Source organism: Emys orbicularis, chromosome 1 (genome assembly GCF_028017835.1).
Source record: "Emys orbicularis isolate rEmyOrb1 chromosome 1, rEmyOrb1.hap1, whole genome shotgun sequence".
Taxonomy (NCBI): domain Eukaryota; kingdom Metazoa; phylum Chordata; order Testudines; family Emydidae; genus Emys; species Emys orbicularis.
This window is the reverse complement of record NC_088683.1, coordinates 180,128,017-180,153,180: the sequence shown is the minus strand read 5'-3', so window position 1 is coordinate 180,153,180 and position 25,164 is coordinate 180,128,017. Positions and strand designations below refer to the sequence as shown.

The 25,164-nt window shown below is 46.7% G+C and overlaps 1 protein-coding gene across 1 annotated transcript in view; it reads right to left on the bottom strand.

Annotated features, from left to right (window-relative positions):
- IGSF3 (immunoglobulin superfamily member 3) overlaps positions 1-25,164 on the bottom strand; it is a 112,905-nt gene that overhangs the window by 42,584 nt on the left and 45,157 nt on the right. Inside the window, exons 2-4 of the mRNA XM_065419441.1 lie at positions 8,757-9,167; positions 6,698-7,087; positions 4,565-4,966 (exon numbers count right to left, since the gene is read on the bottom strand). Of these exons, the coding sequence (XP_065275513.1) occupies positions 4,565-4,966; positions 6,698-7,087; positions 8,757-9,167 (1,203 nt within the window). The remainder of the gene's footprint in view (positions 1-4,564; positions 4,967-6,697; positions 7,088-8,756; positions 9,168-25,164) is intronic.

The window sequence follows — 25,164 nt, the reverse complement described above, 5'->3', positions numbered from 1 at the left end:
ACACATGGTCCACACCAGTGGGTCTCAACCCATGGGCCACTTGCAGCCCAAGCAGCACACCGCTGTGGCCCATGTGACATCCTCATGGCCATACAGGTAGTAAATATATTGTGTAGCTGTGGCCCACATAACACACAGAGAAGCTGCATATGCGGCCCACAATGGTAAATAGGTTGAGAACCACTGGTCCACACTCTGGAAGTACTGAAGAAGAACTGGAACACTGAGCGAATAGGGAGGAAGCTGGTAATCACAGAGAACCTTCACAACAGCCAGACCTAAACTGTAGAAACTGGATGGAAGTTTGACCACTAATCTCACAGCATTCAGAGCTTGATTCAATACCCACCTCTTGGCCCAGGCTTTCCTGCAATAGTAACATCATTCTTTTGTATTCATAATTTTCTCCCTGCCCCCAAATCCAAGCCTACCTCCTGGTGGCACTGAAGGGGTGACAGGAGGAGAAAGAGGGGACAGTTTGTTGGCATTTATACTCTTGAGAGGTGCCCATCGCTCTAGTATTTGAGCACCAATATAAAAACCCTGGATAGAGAACCCCTGAGTTAGAGTGAGGACTCTCTGGTTTTAGTCTTTATGTGACTCAGTCACCTAGGCAGTGACTTTCATTGTCTCTCAATTATAGCTATATTTGTACAAAATATATAATTTAATATACCCATCCACACACTATATAATACATATTTTCTGGATTACATTTTATAGAGGTTTTTTTTTGCTTCAGGGTGTTTTAAAACTAACACAACATTAAGGTGTGAGGACAATATATTCTTAATTAACTATTGTAAATTCAGAATTTAGAAATTTTACGAAGCCCTCAATGTAGCTCTGAGGATGCAGTCCCATGCATGGATCCAACAGAAGCAGAAATATTTGATACGTGAGAATAGATTATCAGCCTACTAAGTGCTGTAAATTACTGCCAAAGAGAATTCTTCATTGCCTTGAATGCAATATCAAGACAGATTATAAACCCATGGAAAACTGACCAGGCAGCAAAAGGAGGGAATAGTCCTTGCACTCAGACTACTCAGGAGATGGTACCTTCTGACCTTAGGGTTAAATAGACATTAATTAACAATAGTAGGCAGATGGGACATTAATTGCAGTGAGCAGATTAAATTGCACGTGCCAGCCTTGCCACAGAGCAGCCACTGAGATCTCTGCACACTTATAGCAAGTGGGCTCAGGAATCCTAATAATCAAAAGACGTCACCATGGCAGGGTTCCGGGCCATGTAATTACTGCAAAAACAGGTCAGTCTTTGGGATTAAAGCTTTTAGAAATGTGTTTAACGATTATCCAGGAGAAGAGGAAGAGGCCCAGTAAGCTGCCCGCATTGCAAGATCTCTACATCTCATCACCACATGAAACGTGGCAGCCACCAGCGGCTGCTCCAGGCACCAGTGCACTAAGTGCGTGCCTGGGGCGGCAAGCTGCGGGGGGCGGCCTGCCGGTCACTGTGGGGGCGGCAGTCAGGGAGTCTTTGGCGGCATGCCTGCGGGAGGTCCGCCGGTCCCGCGGTTTCGGCGGCAATTCGGCAGCGGGTACACAGAATCCACGTGACCAGCGGACCTCTCGCAGGCGCGCCGCCGAAAGCCGCCTGACTGCCGTGCTTGGGGCGGCAAAATACATAGAGCCGCCGCTGGCAGCCACCCTACCCAGGGAAGTACATATCAGGCCCAGTCCAGAGCATAGCCAAGAGTGCCGGAGAATGAAGGTGTAGAAAGCTGGTTTAATTTTTACAAGGTCATCTGGTCTTGTAAAATTAGGCCTGGTTTATACTTAAAAATTAAACGGACCAAGCTTGGTCACTTAGGGCTATGAAAAATGTTGTGAGCCATAGTTAAATTGGCCTAGCCCCGAGAATAGATGCAGCTACATTGACAGAAGAATTCTGCCATTGGCTCAGCTATCACGTTTCGGAGAGGTGGCAGAAGACCCCTTCCGTTGATGTAGGAAGTGTCTACACTACAGCAGCACAGCTGCACCGCTGTAGTGGCTGCTGTAGCAGCTGTAGTGCAGACATGCTCCTTTGCCCAGACAAAGGGTATTACGAAAGGACTTCTCAACTGCCATGCAGGAACCAGATCTGCATTCTCAGGCTCTCAACTCTCATGTGCGCATTACATCCAGGTTAACAAGCGAACAGCTTTCTTTTACAGCGACCAATTGCCCTGACTAAATACAAAAGAGGGAGGGGAAGTGGGGCTTCCTTCAATGCCATGTTTTCTCCCCTCATCAGGTCCTGATCCAATGAATGAGCCCAGGGCTCTGTAGAAAGCAGTACACTTGACTTGTTCACTGATTTAGGATCAAAGGACTATGATCCTTGCTAAGCAGAGAGGAGAAGTTTTTTAGTAACTGGGGGACGACTGCCCCCCTGCCACAGTCTCTCTCTCTCAGCAGATTCTGTGAAATCTTTCCTCCTCTCCCCCACATTGATCTACCAAGAACACCTCAATTCTGGCCTGCAGCACACATGCTAGTTCAAGCTCTGGGACTCCTCACAGCTTTCCCTGTGCCCCCTTAGCTCCGATATGCAGCATTCCTTACTATTCCAGCTCTAGGAGCACCCTTAACACAACTTTGCCTGTGTACACATCATCAGAGGACAGCTATTCCCCAACGGCTTGCAGGGGCCAAGATCCCTAGCACTCTGCAAAGTGGCAGGACCCTCACGTGTTCAGAGGCTTTTGGTCTCCTCTGGCTGTAGTAATAAAAAACACTACCCTCTTTAGCACGTGCCATTCGAGTATCACAAAGCACTTTACAAATATTAAGGGGGGGGGGGGGAATCAGACTTAGCAAAAGGATGTTGGACATTTTCTCCTTCAAATTTCATTGGGCTGTAGTAGCACCTCTTGGTTATATAAACAGGAACTACTTATGACCTGTCAATCTGAGATTTCTCTGGAAGAGGGAACTGCAGTGGAAGGTCAATTTATTAACTTTTAATTGCATTTTCTGGAACTACTGGGAAGTTTTACACAGCTAATTTTCAACAAGTAGAATGAATTAATGAACGTGACACTCACATTTTAGAAGCAGGTCACTCCAATTACCATCTTGCTAACTTCCCCCTGCACACCCCACTCCCTCCCCCTACTCTTCAATTCTGGCATGAAATTAGCTGCAAGCTTCACCAGACTATACAAAGTACAAATTAAGATCTTCAGCTGATTCTCAGCTATGCTGATTTACACCAGCTGAGAAACTGGCCTTAATTCGTTATAACCCAGGATTCTTGCCAGCTTGTATAAGATCGAAAGCAATGATGTCTAGCTCTAGACAGAATAACTCTTAAGAACAGGTCAGAACTGAAGGAGAGGAGGGAAAAGCAAGATGCTAATCAGAACGTGATACGATTTTAAAGGTCTTCATTAATACTGTATTGCACTGGAAAGCTACGAATCCATCCCAACCTTCCAATCACAACATACAGCAATTGTTTATAGCCCTGGCATTTTTCAGGTTATCAGGCTTTCAAGAACAGTCACTAGTTCTTCAGACCTGCAGGGCATTTTTGGCACTGGTCCGGCACTTAATATAGCAAGATCTAGACAATACCAGTGAGAGTCTAAATCCATGAAGTTCCCAAAATGCCCTCCGTGTGGTTTTTACTGTATTCAACACTCAGGCCCGGTCTACACTAGGGGTGTGTGTGTGTGTCGATCTAAGATACGCAACTTTAGCTACGAGAATAGCGTAGCTGAAGTCAATGTATCTTAGATCGACTTAGAATCACTTACTTTGCGTCCTCGCGGCGCGGGATCGATGGCCGCGAGGCCCCCGTCGACTCCGCTTCTGCCTCTCGCCGTGGTGGAGTTCCGGAGTCCACGGCAAAGCGATCGGGGATCGATTTATCGCGTCTACACTAGATGCGATAAATCGATCCCCGATAGATCGATCACTACCCGCCGATCCGGCGGGTAGTGTAGACGTACCCTCAGAGGGATTAGTTGTGAGAACAGGGCACCAGCAATCAGGACTCCTGGGTTCTATTCCCACTTGGCTAATAGACTCAACTGTGTGGCCTTGAGCCAGTCGCTAAGGGCCTGATTTTCAGATGTGCAAAGGGCAGCTCCTGCCAACATCTGATGGAGTTGTAGGTGCTCAGAATTTCGGAGAGTCAGGCTCACAGCCTCCCTGCACTTCACCTTCCTCATCTGGAGAGTGGAGATAATATTTACCTCGTCCACAAAGAAGTCGGGAGGCTTAATGTTCACAAGGTGTTACAGAAGTGCCAAGTGCCATTAACCAGCCTATTTCCCACTCTGTGTCTCTAATGCCACACGCTGGAGTTCCTGGGTAATGTGACGTGCTGCACTCCTCCAGCGAAGCTGTCTACAGGCACACTGACTCCCACTCAGAAACAAGTTTCCCCCACCAGAAGCATGCCCCTCCCTCTAACACTTAGCTCTGTAGCCACACAGCACAAGCCAGCAATGCCTGCGATCACCTCCTGACTCGCTGTAATCAAAACCCCATGAGGGCGAGGTGCTGGAAAGCATTGCACAGACACCAAAGTGCCACTGGTACTCACCCAGAGCAGTGATGGATACGGGCATGCTAGCGTGCCGCTCCCCAACCATCTGCCACTCCCCATCTTGCGTCCGTGTCCACTCAGTCACACGGCACTCATAGTGGCCCTCATCTGCCTTGACACTGTTGAAGATCTCCAGGGTGAAGGAGCCAGGCCGCACCTGCTCCATCTGGATGCCCCCATAGCTGCTACGTTCTGAGTAAGAGGGACCCGGCTGCAGCGTGCCATCCCGATCCAGCCGCACAACGTCACTGCGCCTGTTCTGCTTGTCCACAAGTTGCCAGGTGACGGAGAGATGGCTTTGGGGCCCAAATCCCGAGCGCACACTGCAGCCAAAGCGCAGGCTCTCCCCCTCTAGGACATTGGTGGCATTGTTGGTCATCTCCACGGAGATGCTGGTCTCTAAAGAGACAGAAAAGAAACACGTGCACATGGAGGAGATGATTATACTCATCCATTTGCCAGTATGCAAGAAAGGTAGAGACTTGGGAAGGAGTTCTTCCAAACTTAGGTGCATGAAACCACACACACATTCGATCTGCGTGTGGCTAACTTGTGTGTGCAAATATCCAAAGCATGCACATGGCCTGTGACTTGCTATTGGGGGACTTGTGTGCCTAAGCTAGGGGAGGGCCAAACTTTGAAAATCTGTCCCATTACTGCCTGTGAGGAGTCACAATGTCTTCTGATCACAGGTCCAGGACAAGCCCGTACAAGAGGAATGTGCTGAAAGCACGGGTGTTACTACTGGTACTGTAACTCCTGTTCTGCCAAAAGGCTTCCAATCCATTTGATTTACAACAATCACAGAGTTCTGATGATCATCTTGCCATTTCCAATTCCTACCCAGTTTTCGCAGCCGTTCTCTCACAAACTACTAGAGCTCACTATCAATGTTTTATGCCATCAGAAAAGTGGGATCCTGAAGTTTCAAGAGATATAAAGACTTATGGCTTGATTTTCACAGGTGCCGAGTGCTAGTAACTCCCACTGCTTTTTGTGGGAGTTGCAGATGCTTAGCACCTTTGAAAAAAACATTAAGTCCTGTTAGTTTGTTTCTAGCACTGGTGGTTATGAAATCTCACACATGAAATCTGTTACAGTTCTAGTCTAGAAGTGCTACTTTTTAGGCATCAGTCCAATCCAGGACTTCTGGCTAGTGTAATTTTTAATCCCAAATGAATGAGAGTCTACAATTGACCCTTACTTCAGGACAAATGGCTTCAGAACAAGCTGCATCTCACTACAAGGTTAATAAATGGGAGGTAAAAACTACACAAAAGCCTTTTTCAGCTGCTCCTTTGTTTGCTCATTATATATTGTTGGGTTAACTTTGATGATACTTGCGTGGCTTGTCACATCAAAGTTATTTGAGTTGGAGAGAAAGAGCAAGACAAAGGAAATGAATGAATCAGAGGGCTAGCTCTTCTTGCCCTGTCTTTTCTGTATTTATCACCCCCCCCCCCGACACACACAAGGCATTCAAACAGGGTCAGACAAGAATGTTTTCACTAGGCTGGCTGAGTGAGGCATCCAGTGACAGAGTTGGATCTTTGTGCTAAAGAGTGAATGGTGGCTTGGGAAGGATGCAGTTGTTTCTGCTTCTTGGCCCAGGGCACATCCCCTCCGATCTGAGGAGCTGATGGGATCTCCTGCAAGAGCACCAAAGCAGGGACATCTGAGCAGCAGGCACGAACATATTTCCAGTGGCTGGGCTGCTTCCCGGATGAACTGGGAGCTGGTTTAGGACCAGCAGCACTCCCAATTCAGCCTTTTAAGATGGGGTAACACCTTAAAGTTCCCATATTCCTGCTGGGAGGTGGGAAGAGTGGGAGAATAAATAACTCCCTTTTCTGCTATCAAAGTAAGAACTACAACCTGGGGCAAACACCAAGGCAAGGGCCAATTTTTCCAGCCTAAGAATCTGAGTAGTGGATACCTCCCTCCCCGGCCTTTAAAGATCTTTCTAGCGGGGTTTCTAAGCCACATCAAACAAGCCTTCACTGTGCATGAACTTCTCCGGTTGAGGTCCCACCCCAGGTGACCACAGCTAAGTTTCTCAGGCAGTCTGCTTTGCATGGGAGGGCACACACAGACACAGCACCACGCAGGAGCATGCCAATCTCTACTTACTGAGGGGCAAGACCGTGATGGGCGTGTTCTTTGGCCGCTTGCTCTCCTTGTCAATGAAGTCCCCCGTCACCGTCTTCTCCCGCTCCGTCACCCGGCAGTTGTATTTGCCGCTGTCCTCCAGGCGGAGGCGGTAGATCTTTAGAACAAAGACATTGTCGCTCTCCTTGGCTACCTTGAGCTGCCCCAGCGCCTCGCGCTGGGCAAAGTCACTATTGAGGACGGGCACAGCGTTGGGCCCCAGGCTGGCAATCAGGGAGCTGTTGAAGGCCCACGAGATGGAGAAGTAGCGTTCTGGGATGTTCTGTGCCTCCAAGATACACCGGAACTCCACAGGCTCACCCACTGTGTACGTCCGCTTCTCTGTCTCCAATCGGACACTGAACTCCTTATCTGGAGAGAGACAGACCAATGCGCAGCAGCGTCACAGCAGCACTGCACCTGTGGAGGGGACCCTCACCCAAGAGCCAGACTGGGTGGCAGGACACTTCCATGCTTCATTTTAACCCACTTCTCAGCCACCCCCATCCCACATGACCCCCTGCTTTCATGCCCCTGCATCCCTCCCTGTTACCTCTGCCATTAACATACAGTCAACACAGTACTTAAGCAGAGTGTACAGTGCATGCAATTGCTGCCTGGGAGAACACAGTTCATCTCACTCTCAGGAGGAGAAGCAGCCAGCTGGTGGTGTGCAAAAGCTGCAATCACAGTCAAACCAGGAGAGGGGAGAGGAGGAATAGCTCATTTCTTCTCAGCGTTTTTATATTAGAAGTGCTGTTATGGTCAGAAGAATGACTCCAAAACATACTCTCTCAATAACCCTGATCCCTTATATAAAACTGTACAGACACCCCTTTGAAGTGAGTACTAGTTCTGTTTTTCAGAAACTGGGATCAGGGCAGGGGGGAGGGGATTGGGGCACAGGAGGGGGTGCAGGCTCTGGGTGATGCTTACCTCAGGCAGCTCCCGGAAGCAGCAGCATGTCCCCCCTCTGGCTCCTACGCAGAGGTGTGGCCAGGCGGCTCTGCACACTACCCCATCCGCAGGCGCTGTCCCCACAGCTCCCATTGGCTGAGGTTCCCAGCCAATGGGAGGTGCAGAACTGGTGCTTGGGGTGAGTCCAGCACGCATAGCCCCCTGGCTGCCCCTACGCCTAGGAGCCAGAGGGGGGACATGCTGCTGCTTCCGGGAGCTGCACAGGACCAGGGCAGGGAGGGAGTCTGTCTTAGCTCCGCCGTGCCACCGACCAGACTTTTAACGGCCCGGTCAGCAGTGCTGACCGGAGCCACCAGGGTCCCTTTTCGACCAGACGTTCCAGTTGAAAACCGAACACCTGGCAACCCTAGGATGTTCTATAATTGAGAAATCCTGCAGAAGGGAACACTGGTGCAGAGCCCAAGCCTCACTAGTGAGAGGAGTGCACTCCTGGGGAGGGGGGAGGTCTCTGGACACTCCAAGGACACAGGCCAAAGAGATTAGCCACTTGCAGTAGGATATGTAGCGTGATAGGAGGCATGTTTTTGGAGGCCTCTGTTTGCCAGAAGCTGGGAATGGGTGACAGGGAATGGATCACTATTACAGCACATCTAGTGACATCTGTCCCTCCTACCAGCAATAAAGCTGTTCTGGTGACCCTCTTGAGAATGTCCTGCCACTGGTCACCTGAGGTTCCACCCAGGAAACTGTTCACGAGATCACCTCAGATGATTATAAACACTGCGACAAAGCACAGGGAGAGAGCTGGATTTTGAGGTAGCCAAGGCCCACAACATTCATTGCTTTCACCTGTCTAGTGTTAAGAATGACTCTAGCCAAGTCAAGAGGGCTTTCATGACTTTCCTAAGGAGATTCTTCTGTAGCCAAACCAAACTTGCCTGATAGCAGCACACACAGGCAGCGAGGCAAGGCAGGCAGAGCTAGTCACCTATTGGCCTGCTCAATACCTGGGAAGTCTCTTGTAAGTGGAGCTCTCACACATTCCCCGCTCTCTCCCTTATTGCAGCACCCACTGCTCCTCTTGATACCTGTCCAAGAGAAAGAAAACCCTGCAGATACCGACCAGTGGCTTGGATGTTGACGGTGGTGCCCTCGGAGCGCTTGCGGGTCATGGCGTACCAGGACTTGTCAGGGTCCTGTATCCACTCAGCTGCCTCGCAGTAGAACTCGCCCTTGTCCGATGGCTGGAGGTTGTAGACGGTGAGCTTGGAGGTGGTCTCTCCCACCTTGTCTAGGCGGACATCGCCGGTGGCCTGCCTCTGCGCGTAGGTGCTGCCCGCCCGCAGGACGAAGTCGCGGCTCAGGGAGATCACCTCCACTGGAGGCTCACCCACTTTCTGGCGGTACCAGGAGATGGAGAGGTGACTGTGTTGGGCTGTACTCTTAGACACCTCACATTTCAGCTCCAGAGAGTCGCGCTCCACTTTGTTTAGTGTCTGTGGAACTGAGATCACCCGCAAGGAGTCTGGAATAACTGCAATAAAGAGAATGAAGACAGGGAGATGAGAAAAAACAACTTTTTAGCGGTAGCGGCATTAAGAAACCTCTGAGCCAAAGGAGCTACTAAAGGCTGGATTCTTTAAAGGAGCACTGGGAAGAAGGTTTCTATTTACAGTTCCAGTGACTCATAGACATTAGAGATGGAAAGCCCTATTAGGCCACATCTAGTCCTCCCCAAAGCCCTCAGCCCAGGCAGATTGTTACCGACAGCATATTTTCTGGTGCTTCATTTAGTCTACTGCGAAATGCCCCCAAGCTACCATACAGGGCCTTCTATCACTTCCCCTGGGTTACTGTTGCGTAGCTTAATAGATCCTACTTACTGTCAAGGGCACTTATCAGATGCAGCCTACGTTGTCCTCTTAATTCCATGCCTTCACTCCTTGTCATATACCTCTGGACCACCCTTAATAATCACTCCCCCCTCTCCTTGGCATTCCCATCCTTCAAAATACTTAGACGTCATTGCTAGGGCCTTTGCCTCCTGTAAGTCATTGTTTGGCCAAGTAGACATATTTAAGTTCTTTCAATTTTCCCTCTTAAAAAAGGTCAGGAGACAATTCTTCTCTCCCTTGTTTGTGTCTGTCCACATTTTAACTCCCTCAGCAAAATGGCGTAACTGCATTTAGAGGAAGCTGGCTCCTCTGAGGGCAGCAGTGCAACCACACAATAGTCAATTGCCTGTGTCCTCCTCGGACAGACAGACATCAGGGAATTGGCAATAAGGCAATTAGACACATGTCAAGTTGATTTAGCAAATGGACAGGAAATAAATGCCATGTATCCCATTAAGAAATAGGAGTCATTTCCCCACTGTCTATTTCTACAACAAAGATTAGCCATGAAAGGGAAACACAGGGAGAACCAGGGAGAGGGAAAGATAATTAACGAAACAGGCAAAGAGTCCAACACTTGAAAGAGAAAAATCTGTTTGCACAGAATCCACATCTTCTGGCTACTTAACAACAGAATTTCTCCCACACCTCCCCTGGCCCTCCCTTCTCTTTATGCTGAAGGATGGGTTAGGGAGGGAGATGGGAGAAGACCACTGGATTTGAAGGGGCACTAATGCCAGACCGAAAAGCACAAAAACATGTAGGGCAACGCAGGGGTACTGTATTAGTACTTACATCTACTTTTGAATTCATTTTTTAGAAACAGACTATTTCAAGTTGATACGATCCTGTTTTAAAAAGGGAAAGGTTTCTAGACTGTCTGCAAAAGCGAAGTACCAAAGATGAACAAAAGGTAGATAACAGAGTTATCTTCTGGGGCCTACAGATTGGCAGCACCGGTGACTCTGCTGCTGCTCATAGCTTTGATAAGTACCAGCAGAGTGAAATTAACATGTCTCTGGCCAGTTCCACAGCCGATACTGTGAGTTGCAATGAGTCAGACACTGAAGTTATTCATGGGTGAGGACTCAAATAATGAGAAAGGGGAGGGATTAGCAAGGAGGTGGAGAAAGTGAGGGATAGAGAACTTCTCCCGTCCAGCAGGGAGAGGGGAGGTGCTTTCACAGTCATCAACTATTTACTGACCAGAGACTTATGAAAATAGAGTCCCCACAAGCAGGGACGGTACCGTGGTAGAAATCCCTTTCTTACCAGGTCATTGCTCCTGGATAGCAGCAGCAATGCTGACCCTCTTCCCCCCACCCTCCCATTATTTTCTCACACCTACTAGGTAGTAGGTGTCAGATAGATTTTTCAAGTCCTGTCCTACCCAAGTGTCTGAGAGTGAACTAGTCGGTTTCCCCTTGCCTTTGCCTTTAGGCTCAGCAATGGCCATGACAGGCAGCAACTAACTTATTCACCACTCTTTCCTGATGAGATTTAAATTTCTCATTTAAAACCCATCTGAATAAATTTCCAGAGCAACTCAGTTCCTCGTCTCCGCCCTGCAGTCCTGGGGCTCTCTTGTAACTGTTTTATATTATTAAATAAATTAAATCTGATTGGCATCTTGCTCAAGTCTCCTTCCTGCTGTGCTGCCTCAAAGGAGGATAGCTTTGCTACACTGGCCTCCATGGGATACAGATCAAGGAGTGGAAATGGTTTGGAGAAAAAAGCACAGGACACTTCTCCACTAACTGTGACCACATGTTATCGCCTTCCTTTATCTATGTATCTCCATATTTATAACACATCCATCACTGAGCTTCGAGGGCTCTGCATACCCCCCATTACAACATTCTTGAGTCCCCACACAGCTTTGCCAATGCACCTCAATCCTGACCAGCTAAATACACTGCTATTCCACTCCCTGCCTATGAGGACTTGTCTACACTTATGACGCAGCTGCTTAGAGAAGACACTACCTACGCAGATGCCATCAGCGTACCTCCCCGGGAAGCAGTAGCTATGTTGATGGAAGAAGCCCTCCCGTTCACACAGCGCTGTCTACATGAGGGATTAGGTCGGTATAACTGTGTTGCTCAGGGGTGGGGATTTTCCACATTCCTAAGTGACGTACTTATACTGACATATATTTGTAGTGTGGACCATGGCTTAGTGAAAGCCACTGCAAGTCCTAACATAAAGGAGTCACTCATTCCGTGAAGTGAGACAGATTACACTCAGTTAGGGTGCATGGGCTGGGCCTATAAAGTTTGGGTCATGCTCTCCCCATATACTACAGCAGATCTCCCACTGAAAAAAAACAGGTGGTGTGTAAAAAAGACGGATGCTAAACTATAGCTTTTATATTAGTAACCACACTTGAAGCTACTGTTGCATTCAACATCAGTGGGGAAAGGACAATACAGGGTACTTCTAGGCGCGTCCTTTGTCTATTAAGCCACTATTGCATGCAGTTACAGATTTGCACACACAGTGTGCCACTTATGCTCACAACTGCACACTTAAGTGTCATATAATTAAGTGTAAGCATCACCATCCTTTACAGAATTTATGTAGGCTCCTGCAGAGGTGGGCCTTCGAGAGAAGTCAAATGCACGGGGAAATGGGGTTTTTGATGTTCCTAGGGTGATCTAATTTTGTTTCGGTCATTTATGGCAAATGGTTAGACAAACACCTATCAGGGATGGACTAGGTATACTTGGGGGTCCTGCCTCAGCATGGAGGAATGGACTAGATGACCTCTTGAGATCCCTTACAGCCCCACCTTTCAATAGTTCTATGCCAAGTCTCGGAGAGCCACTAATGACATATTATGGATATTATTCACTTGAATATATGTTAGCCTGACAGAGTGGGCTGGAGTTTATTCTGCCTCAGACATCGTCTGGATCCCCAGATCGCTTTGAAGTTCAGAATATTTATCAACGATGAGAGTGTACACGGCAAAAGTGATCACTTAACAAATTTTAAAAAAGCAAAATAGACTTGCAAGCAACAGAGTGAATAATAAATAGGGAACTCTTCTACAATGTGACTTTTGAAAGTCACTTTGAGCCTGACATCACACTCAGAGGGGCACGTTTCAAAAAGAAACTTATTTTAAGCCAGTTTCCGTGCCCAGGTTTGTTAGAACATGCTCGGTGGTGTCCAAAGAAGTCAGAGGTAGTTTTACTTGTCCAGCAGAATGGACGAGGGCATGTTGCTGCTGCAGAGTTAGCTTTAGTGATCAGCCCCCAGATTAGCCTACCCTAGATGTGAGCAGCCACACTATAAAGCCAGATCTGAGTTACTGTTTCCTCACTAGTGCTGTGTTCACCTGTGTGTGTTGCTAGGACTTCTGGGGGCACATTCCATGGTTCTTTGTGCTATAGTTAAGCTGAACTGCTCTATGATCCTTTCCCAGTGAATTATGGGAGAACCTGCCTGTTCTTCTAGGCACATGGGGGGTGTGGGAGGGACTTGTGGAGGACTATCAGCACTCATATGCTTTAGCCTGCGTCTTCACAGCCAAGTGGGCAGGTTACTAGCCCAAGTGAAAACCTCACTGGGACTTTAGCCTCTACCCCAAACATGACGGCTAATCTGGGTTTAAAGCACCACCAGTTCAGGTCAGAAGTTTGTGTGTGTGGACAGGATGGTAGAGCTGGGGCAACAGCAGAGGAAAAGCCTGGGTTAACTTTGCATTAAAGACATGCCTTACAAATCTGGCCAACAGAGCTGTTTGCTAAAGAGTGGCCATTTGAATCCAGCAGGAATGGGTCAGAACAGCAATGGACCTGATTCCAACAAGAATGCTGCAGTGAGGAACAGCGGTGAGGGAATGAAGTCAGGACACAGCGACAAGGCAGCTGGGCAGCATATTAAGGGGAGCAGGGAGAATACAAGACCAGGTGGCTGGGCAGCATGCCCAGGAGAGAAAGGCAGCAGAAAATCATGTGCACAGGGGGGAGGACAAGGACCAGGCGAGAGAGGAAAGAGGGGCTAGGCAGCAGAGAAGTGCGTACAAAGGAGCATGGACAGAGAGATTAATCAAACTGATTGAGATCTCCTACTGCCACCCTGGAGCCAAAAGATGCTTGGAATTGCTAGAGTAGACAGTGTCAATTTTTTTATTGAAAAAAAAGCAAGACAGCTAAAAATACAGGGGTCCCTAATATTTTCCATGCCGGTAGTTGACATCAGGAGGTATATAAATCACGGAGAGGAAGGGAGATGGTCCCTGAGGCACTCTCAAAGACACGGTCCATATTATGGAAAAGTTTGAGAACCAGTGTAATAATAGGATCTGCCACTAGGTGGTGTCAAGATTTCTGCAAGAATTGTGTCTAGGCAAGAGATTCTGGTAAAGCCCCTCTGCCCTACTTTGAAGATGAGGAGTGCTGCCCAGACAAATGTTTTAGCTTCTCTTGCATTTGGATACAAATATCCATCTCTTCCCAATAAATCCTGGAAACAAACTCCATTCACAAAAGCGTCTAAACACTCCACAGAAGGGTAAATATTAGCCCTGTGTGGGATAAAACATTAACCCTATTTCACAGCTGGGAAACTGAGCCACGGAGAGGTTAAGAGACTAGTTTAAGGTCTCACAACAAGTTAGTGGCAGAACTGGGATTACATACGAGTTCCTGGCTCTCCTGCCTGTGCTTAATCACAAGAAGGGAAGAATATCATGTATTTTGCTACCAACCCCATCTGCAGCAGCGCCCTTCGTCCCATGCTGAGACATTGGCTCAGTACTGATGGAGCTGTGGCCACCAGAATGGCCATTCTTCCACATTTTCTCTCGGGACTCCACAAAAGATAAGTCATCTACAAAAGGAGGTGTGACCATGTGATTTGCACACCAGAGGGAAACCGGGAATTCACCAACATTTTGTGGATTTAGGCAAATCAATAAACCTCAACTTCCCCCTCTGTAAAATGAGGATAATGCAACTTTAGAAGCAGCGTGGGTTGGTGGACAAGACACTGGACTTGGAGGCAGGTCGGAGGCAGAACCAGGTATCGAACCCATATTTCCTGTGGGTGACTGTAGGCAACTCACTTCACCTCTCTGCGATGCCATTTTCCCTCCCACACTTTGCTGTCCAGGGCAGGGACCCTCTCCTTACTGTGTGCATGCAGTGCCTAGCACATTCGGGGCCTGATCTCAATTGGGGGTCTATGGGCGCTATTGTAATACAAGTATCAGAGGGGTAGCCGTGTTAGTCTGAATCTGTAAAAAGCAACAGAGGGTCCTGTGGCACCTTTAAGACTAACAGAAGTATTGGGAGCATAAGCTTTCGTGGGTAAGAACCTCACTTCTTCAGATGCCAATCAATCACATCCCTAATCAATCACATCTGAAGAAGTGAGGTTCTTACCCACGAAAGCTTATGCTCCCAATACTTCTGTTAGTCTTAAAGGTGCCAGAGGACCCTCTATTGTAATACAAATAAACTGACAACCACCATCACCTCCTGTCTTCTGCAACATAATTACTTAACGTTTTTACTAATCTTCAAGACCTTTGACAAACACAGTGTAAAAGTGGTATGCACTCTAGGACAGTATCCCAGGTCCATGGCTGCATATTCTGTATAGCATGAATGGGTCTGAGTTTGCCAAGTGCTAAGCAAGGACTATTTAGCCAAAACATAACCCTTCTTCCCTACTCCTTGGAAACCACTCTCTTCCTGAGGAATATTGGGGAATTAACGTGAGTTCAGTTCCCATCTGGCCCATTACATCCTGCTGTCCCACAGCAATCCCATCTCAGATTTACTAACCTCCTCCCTGATCTCTCAGGCTGTGCTAGCAAGACACAACCAAGCTGTTCAAGATGAGCTGTAATCCGAACACCAATTTAGAGGGCACAGACATAGGCTGAGTCACCTTCTTAACCACAGCATAATACAACTGGCACAAAGATTTAACATTTAGCTCTTAGCCCCTGAAAACTGCTCACCCTTCTGTGACCACCAGAGATGTCCCACAATGCAACACTCTGTGACGTCACTGATACCAGAAGAGTTTGCAGTAGTATGAGAATAATTGGAAGGACACTATTCCTCGGGTCATTCTGTGCAGAAATCCGTGCCTACCTCTGCTCTGAAGCTAGCTTTACAGTTTGCCTTAATGGACTTCATCAGCCCTCGCCACTCTAAAATGAGAGCCATGAGGGATGGTGCAGCTGCCTTATAATGGCAGAGAGGTTCAGAGGAGACAGGGCTCTGGCATTTGAAGTACCTCAAAGTAAGCAGCAGGCATCAGACACAGCGATAGTAAAAGGAGCTGCCTGCTCCTGCCTTTCTCAGACACAATCCATACATCCATGGTATTGATTTCCATTCTACACAGTATCCAAAGACTTGCATACATGTAGGAGGGACGGTGAGGAAAGAGAGATACTGAGATTAGCATTGTAATCCTCTCAGCCCTTGTTTCTGGTAATTAGTTGTTTGCGTCAATCTATACCAGCTACAGCACAGCAGACAAAACTACTGCCCCCCCTCCCTAATCAATCAAAAGACATACACACTGCCTACAGCAATGGGGAAAACACAGCTGCTTACATGGAGAATGTGATAAACTCCCTAGAGGTCACCACTGAGAGTGGACAAGATTGAGCAGAACATTCTACAGGGACATGCACCTGGACTGATTTTTTTGTTTTGTTTTTAAAAGTACTGCCCAACTAAAAAAGATGGAACAGGAAAAGAAAGCGTTGTTCCTAGTTCTCATGAACTAAAGTAAAATTGTCTTCACATGCAACATGAGGTCCCAACTTCGCTTACACTTCAGAACCCCATAATCCAGGGGAGGGCAAACTACGGCCCGTGGGCCGGATCCAGCCCATCAGGGCTCTCGATCCAGCCTGTGAGATTGCCAGCCCCATTGCGCAGGGGTGCTAAGACAGCCCAACCTTATGCATGAGATTTTGCATAGAGCCAGAAGAGTGTTAGAAAACAGTTCTTAGAAGTCTGAATGGAAAAAGATGCTGCTTTTAAAACAAACCAACCAAACAAAAGAACACCCCACCCTCACAAATATTCAATAGATTCACTTCAAACTCTCACAAAAAGTTCAACTTGTATTCTAAGTGCAAGTGGTGTAATTTTGGTGATGGACAAAAACGTTGTTTTCATTCCTAGCAAGGAAGGTTTAAACCTTGGCTCTAACTGAAACAGCTGAATTATGGAGTCATTACCAACTCCTTCATTATGGCAAAAAAGGACTCCACTATTGGGGAACCACTTACAATAATGTTACTGCAGCATTCCATGGCAATAGTAAAATAATGCTGCAGTTTGTCTGTTTTTATTTAAAGGGTAGGGCATTACCTATTCAATTTCTGGCAAGGGGCAATGGGGATTGAAGAGTTAAGTGAGACAGCATGACAGTTGTTTCACAGCAGTAGTGCTAAATCCTCAGATTACTATAGCATCCTTGTTTGTGCATTAATGACTGTTTGGAATGTTTACCTCAATAGAAATGCATCAAAGCAATTGCATGAGTTCATATAGCCAGCAGGGAGGGAAACAGGAAAAAAGAGGGGAGGAAAGGATATGTCAGTGACATTTTTTTAAACGGAAAATTAGGTCAGCCTTTGACTCAAGGCCTGCACTCCTCCTCACATGATGCACAATCCCTTAGTCACGCACTCTACCTGATCCACATGCTTGTCAGAGACTGTTTCTTACACTCAGGGGATTCAACAGGAGACTGCACTGAACAGTCTGATCCAGCTCAAGAAATCAGAAGGTTCTTTGCTGAAGACAGGCCCAACATGAGCTGTGCACTCACCTGTTAACGGTGCAATGCTGTGACACAGCAGATGCTCACCTGCCACCAGCAGGTCAGAACACGTTGCTATTCCTGCCAACATTTGGGTGGATGGAATGTGGATACACCTTTTTACAATCTATTGACATATTAGACTAGGAGAGCTTGCAGCAAGGACAGTGGAGAAATAATAAGCAACCAACAAAATTCTCACTGGCACCTAGGGGCCCCAACTAAAACCAGAGTCCTATTGGGTCCGTGCCAGGCACACACAGTAAGGAGCAGTTCCTACCTTAAAGAGCTTTCAAATCTAAACAGACCACACAAACAAAAGGAAGAAGAGTTTATAGTTGGCACTTCTCTCCCCCACATCCATGAATGGCAGGCCCACCTTCCCAGAGAAGTTTAGATAAAGTCAGTGCCCCCTTCTGGAGCAGGGTTAGTAATCCCAGCAGAACGCCCATTGCTATACAGCAGAGATACTCAGGGACCATATAGGCAATTTATGCAAAGCCCAAGGGCTGTGTGTAAGCGTTTTTAATATGGAAATAAACCCACAAAGCTCTAACATCTTCCTTGACAGACTGGCAGGAGCTACTTGTTTAAGTTTCCACCAGATATAAACTTGCAATTGATCAGCTGCATCTGCACACCTCTACTTCCACACTACCATCACGTGACAAGCCACACTGGGTGCCCCATGAGCTGCATTTGGCTCATACTCTGGCTTCTCCTCTATTAGTGTGACCACACAGCGCCCTAATGCCCTGACAACACAGAGCCATGCACGCGCTCCTGGGAGGTTTCTCCCACTGATGAGCGATGGCTGCATTCAAAGCTTTGCCCTACTTCCCTTGACTGCCTCCGACATGTAGTGCAGCAGGTGCTGGGAGGCATGGGGTCAAAAGCAACGTTTATGCTCGACAGCAGCCAGAGCTTTTCCAGTTCACTTAACACAGCAGCATCTCACTCCCCTCTTCACAGTTTAGGAAGCTATTATTCCACAAGGAGTCTCCTAAAGGGGGAAAGGACAAAACAAAACACTCTTCCTTCCTTCTGTGCCCATGCCAAGGGCACAAAAAGAGCGTGTCTGGTTATTAAGGCTGCTAAGTTGGGCACAGCAGTTCAAGTGACCCAGGAAAGAAATCTGGGGAAGGGGCCATGGCGAAGGGAGAATGTGGATTGGCAGAGGAATCTCTGAATCATCTCTTGCTGGCCAAGCAAAAATAAACAAACATTTGAGGAATTAACCCTGAGGCAGAAGCATCCAAATGATAAGAGATGCCTGGCAAGGAGAGATTGTCAAAGGGAGGGTATGTACCCATCCCTGGGGACACAATCCTACGGAAGGGGCAATGGCAGAGGTAGGGGCGTGTAAGTAAAATTCACGTAACCCCGGGGTTCTCAAACTGGGGGTTGGGACCCCTCAGGGGGTCGTAAGGATATTACCTGGGGGGTCGTGAGCTGTCAGCCTCCACTCCCAAACCCTGCTTTGCCTCCAGCATTTATAATGGTGTTAAACATATAAAAAGGTGTTTTTAATTTATAAGGGGGGGTCGCACTCAGAGGCTTGCTGTGTGAAAGGGGTCACCAGTACAAAAGTTTGAGAACCACTGACTTAACCCCTCTGAGCTGCACTGAACTGTGAACTAGACCCTCTGCAGCAGGGACATCATGGAAGCCAACCTACAGCCAGGATGCATGCACCCGTCTTTTAGAAGGGAAAGGTGCATGACAATGGCATACAGAGCATCAAGAACAAATCCTAGACGAGGTATGATAGGATTACATTAGCCAAGCAAAACAGTAGGCTGAATGTCAAGGGAAGGGTTTGCTACCAGCAGAGTTATAATGATCTCTCATGCTGACTGCATTATGGAAAGATGGTTTCTTCTCCAGAATAAAGGAAGAGACCTGCTTTTCATGTAAGCCCTCTTTCCAAAACTCCTTAAAAAGAGTCCTTTGTGCTTCACATTTTGCATTTGTGCTCTGTAGGAATAATTATTAATATACAGCTCTTAGACAGGCATGGCTTCAATAAAGGAATAACTAGATGAGATTCTAGGTCTCATGTTATACAGGAGGTCAGACTAGATCAGGGCTTCTTGAGCTTTTCAGGCTGACAACCCCTTATTTGCAGCAAACATTTTTTGCAACCCCCTTACATTTGCTATGAAAGCAAAAGTAAAAACTGTCCCAGGAATAACAATGCTAAGCCTATATAATTTGTGTGCGCATTTCAAGGGGTTGCGAGAATGCTTGACCTTGAAGGAGAAGGGTATGCAGGGAGTAGGGGAGCGAGATTCTTCTGTTATATTCAATAATAAAATTGTCAACGTTTCACAACCTGCCACCCCTTATTGCCTTACGTGAGCCCTTGGGGGTCATAACCACCATTTGAGAAACACTGGACAAGATGATCTAATGGTTCCTTTTGGCCTTAACAACCTATGAATCTATGTGGCCAGCAGCAATTTGGCCTCAACAACTTAAGGGAGAGCCAAGCTTAGGATACGACTTTTGTGAGCATTATTATTACTGATGATTTGTATTACAGCAGCACCCTAGACTCCAACTGAGATCAGAGACCAATCATGCTAGGTGCTGAACAGATATAGAGGCTGCACCTAAGTGTTTCGTTGTAATTTGACAAGAGACAAAAAAGATGAGAGGGAAACAGACACAAAAAAAGGGGAAGGCGCTTGCCACATGTCACTACAAAGGTCAGTGGCAGAGCTGGGAAGTGAACCCACATCTCCAGTGTCAAAATTCAAGGTCCTATCCACTGACCCATACTGCCTCCACAAGCAGCATCACAAAACTACTTTCCTATTGTTCACACAAAACTAGAGTCCTTTGGAATTTACTATGCGCTGCTACGTCTTTGGCAAAGACTGGGGAGTGAGGAACAACCAGCATCAACGGAGCTCAAGCAAAGCAGCTGGACACCAACTTCCCCTGGACCCAGGCAGTCAGTAGGCATGCAGAAGTCTTAAGCTTCCTAGGGAGGCAGAGTTAACATGCTGGAGTTCTGCCAGGCCAGGGGAGGGGAAGAGAAGAAGAGAGCTGAACCTGAACCTGCTTGTCTTTCAAATGGCAGCTAAGGGTGGGTCAGGTGAAGGTGATGGCGAAAATCTTTAAAACTGAAACACACACATGTACTAGGCGTTTAGAAAATATTTTACTTCCACTAATAGTTTTGTTTAAACCTTAAAAATGGTTTGTAACGTAGGATTCCATGAACATTTGTCTTCACAGTGCAACATACCATTTTCTGAATGGCAAGATCAGTGCTTGTTGGAGGGTTTTCTTTTTTTGTATTCCTTCGGTGCCGATTTTGGCAGCTCAAAATTGTTGCTTTGAGCAAACTTCACTGCAATGATCAAAGGAAGTCATAGATGACTCCGTGGCTTTCTCAGAATGGAGTTTTGGCTTTCTCAATCATAACAAACACATGCTGCACTACTGCATTAAAGAATTAGGATAAATACAGCAATCTGACACAGATTCTCAAATAACTGCCCCAGACCAAACTAGTGTCAGCAGATGTAACCAGATGATGTCCATCTGGACAAATATATTTTCATGAGCTTCTTTCTGTTGTTCTTCCAGGATTTCACCTTCCCTGACCAACCGATAACAGCCATACTCTTGGTGAAGTTCTCCACACTCGTTTTCCGACATACAAAATGCTTAGTACTTGAAAACCGTAATCTTGCTGCATTCTGACAGTCTTTGCAGTTCACAGCTGGTTGATTTTTTAATGGATAGGTTGTTGAAAGCATACTGAGCAGCCTTCATGTATAGTACCCTGGCTGTTCCAAAGAATACACCTGTCTCTCTCTGAGGTGTGACTTTCATTCCGACCTTTCCTGAGCTAATTGGATATAATCCCAAGGAATAGGCTTCCACCATCACCTTGTTTTCTTTGCAAAGGGTACAGCCCACAAGGTTTAAGCCGCACCAATTCTGATGTTTTGTCAACTGTTTCACAAGCATACTGGTATTTAATTTCTTAATTTAGAAGACTAAGGAAAGAAGCTGCTCCCTTCATGAATTGGTTAAAGATTGCAAACAATGGGATGGTTGTCTGATGGGAAAATAGATGGATCTCAGTCACAGGGGTTTGGAATGACTGAGACAGGCATGTGAAACAATCTGTTTTGTCACTGCCTGTAAAGAAGTAACTCTTGAGAAGGTCATATTGGATGACAGCCCCCTCAACAGCAAGCTCAAAGCTTAGCCAGGAGCCACTAATGTGTTTCAAGATTTATTTATTTTTTATTAGGAGCCAGAAAAAATTCTTAAATGCTCTCTTCAGCGAGTTCTTGCCAAATCAGTGGAACACGCCTATAGTGAAGTCTTCCTCACCAGACCCAGGGATGCTGGAGTAGCCTGGCAGCTGTTATTGGGGGAGGGGGACAGAGTACAAATATTTAACATAAGAAACACACTTCATTCTTATCCAGCATCCAGCTCTTCACTGAATTTAAGTGAACCCATACTGATGCTTGCTTTATCCAGAGATAACCCAACCGAGTTCTTCCACAATATGTTGTTATACTCAAGTGCTGCATCAATTTTAGAAAAATATTGACTCTGCTGTTCTAGCATTTGTCACTCGTCCATCCATTTGTCCCTTCCTCCCTGGTCTCCCGCTCACCAAAGGAAATGAGTGCCCTGATGAAGGCAGCAGCACAGTGGAAAGATCAAAGCCCTTTGCAAAGATGGCCATCCCAAAGGGTCAGCAGGAGAGGTGCTCATGTGCATGAGAGTTAAAGCTTTATATATTATTGAGTTAGATGCAAAAGCCAAATGCTTCAGTCACTTGCAAAATGCTGTAGAATGGTAGGTCTCCTACGGACCTGGAGAGCCAGGATGCATGCAGACCTGTTCGGATGCAGGATAGATACCCTCTGGAGCGTGCCTCCTAGTACCTGCCGTATATATTTCAAAAGTGCTAAAAACACATTCCAGATTAGAAAATCTCTTAAAATCAGTCACAGGTGAGAGTACTTATTAATTTAATTTATTGGTAAAAATGTTATTAAAGTGATGCCACTCACATACAGGCAAATAGAAAGATTTATATGGTGAGTGGAGTAGCTCTAACAACACCACCAGCTTCTGCAGAATCCACGCTTTTTTTTTTTTTTTTAAAGCCTTCAGAATACAAACCGTATGTCACTGATGCAATATCATCTTCCTGAGTCTGCAGACAATTCCAGTTGCTTCTGCTGCTGCTCATTTCAAAGTTGCATCAGAGCGCAAAAGGACCAGAATTCTGTCAGCTTCAGATATGCTATCCAGAACCCTGGGGTCAACAGTGAAACTGACAAGCATCAAACATTTTAGTCCATTACTGCTACTTGAGAAAACTCACAGCAGCAACAGCATCAAAAGATTGGAATTTTAACTGATGATAGCAACCAGACTGCGCTGTGTGTGTGTGCGCGCGCGTGCGCGCACACAGTAGCAGTCTCTCCTTCGCTGCGGCAGCCAGGAGTCTGGGGTAGGCTGAGCATAATGGAAACACTTGTGCACCCTCCTCAAGTCAGAGAAGCCAGAAGGCTCTCCGATGGAAGAGAGGAAACTTCTTTTCAGCAGTCAGAGGTGCCTGGAAGTGTCAAATTTATTAGACACTTCCCAGATTAAAAAGTCAAACTAGTCAAACCTCACTGTGGTGGGTCTCCTAAGGAGTACTCAGGGAAGGCACACTAATGGGAATCCCAGCTGCTTGCCAGGGCACTGCCCCTTGCCTACGCCCCCCACACCTCCATCCTGCGCACGGGTCTCTGGCTGGTAGTTGGCACTCTGGTTAACATACAGCTGGTAAATGTTTCAAGCCCTGAGAGTGCTTAATGTTTTGGGAGATTCAGGACTCTTGTGTTTCATTCCCAGCTCTGTTGTTGACTCTCTATAGCACTGGTTCTCAAATATTTGTCCTGGTGACCCCGTCACACAGCAAGCCTTGGAGTGCAACCCCCCACTTATACATTAAAAACACTTAATTTTTATTTAACACCATTATAAATGCTGGAGGCAAAGTGGGATTTGGGGTGGAGGTGTTATGCTCATACAAAGCACATGGGATCTTTATAGAGGAAGGTAAATACACACAGCGTTTATTGAGAATACCATCGTTAGCATATGCTTTTTAGACACACACACACACACACACACACACACACACACACACACACACACACACACACACACAGTCCTGCCAGTGATGTTCATAGTTACCAGTCTGTTGTAGCTCAAGTCAATCTAATGGCCAGTTAAATTGAGCACGAGTGTGGAGCTGGGTTCTGTCGGTCGCGATCCGATGCTCCGAGGCTTTGCAGGACTGAACCCAGAGTTCCATGGCAAAACACCCCAGCTTTATAGTTGTAAATTTCCATTTGAGTCCATGCATTTTGCAATGTCATTCCTTAAGTGGTGTTATCATTTGATGGTTATTGTCGGATCTCTTATTTGTTGTCTCGCCTTTGGGGGTGCCTGCCTCACCTCTGAGGTCGTCAATGCTGCTAACATGTTTAACATCGGATACAATGGATGTTTTCTGATTATCTCCTGGTCTTTCCAAGTCTCTCACTTCCTCTTAACCATCTGGACATTTGTGATGGCTTTCCCACCTTATCTTTTCCTGATACATGCATTCCTCATTCACACAAACAATCTCTTACAGAAACTGTCAAAGGTATACAGACAGCAGTATTGTATATTCAGCAGAATACATTGTAAATCAAGCCTTGCTAAATCTTATAACTAAAACAATTCACATTGGGGCTTCAGGCCCTCAACATTCCTCTAATCTTCTTAACATAGATACAATAGAGAATCCTGTCTCTTACTTCCTAATTTGTAATACATATAGGAAACCATAGTAGCTTTATAACTTATTCTGAAACAAAAGGGTGACCATAATCACTCATAAGGATTGTTCTGGTCTGTCATTCCTTTCTGCTATTCTAAAAGGGTGGCTGACAAGATGAAATCAAATCATACATTAATTCTCATAGTACATTATAAAATCCAGCTCCTACAGAGGCAACCCCCCCCCCCCATCATAACCTCACAATTCCCTGAGGGGTCATGACCCCCAGTTTGAGAACCCCTGCTCTATAGGACCTTGGTTAAGTTGTAACTACTCCGTGCCTCGGTTTCCCCTTCCCAACTACTGCACTAAGCTTACAAGCTTTAAAGATGCCAGTTAAGTCCAAGATCTATGGCTGAAACCTAATGTATACAAGATGGAGAGCATATTAGGATGCTTGTTCCCAGCCTCAGTCAGTTCAGACTGAGGCTATGTCTACACTACGAGCTAGGGGTGTGATTCCCCTGCCTGCGCACACAAGAGCTCGTGCAAGTATAAATGACAGTGCAGCCAAAGTAGCACAGACAGTACTTGAAACGGCGGGGTATGTACTCAGCAGTGCCTCTGCTGCTGCGATCTGTACTACTGTGGCCAGTCACTGCTATTTCTACTTGCACTTCACAGTTGCCATAGTTTGTTGGGGAAGTGCTGTTAAAACTGTTGGTGTGATACCCACCTGCCACATATTAAATAATTAATAGTCTCCAGCCATTTGCCCCTGCTGCAGCTTGAAGCACTGGCACACACTGCCTTCTCTAAGGAGATGATCACTCAAAGTCACTACTTAGTCACCAAGCTGCAGACTATCCTGTATCGATTTCCAGAGGCAGTTCGCTTGACACAAAAAGCTGTGACTCAAACTGTCCTGAAAAGTTCTTCCCCCAACCCTAAGGTCCTGCTCAGGCTACATCTACGCTACGAGCGAGGGCTGTGAATCCTTGCTCATGTCCACGTACTCATGC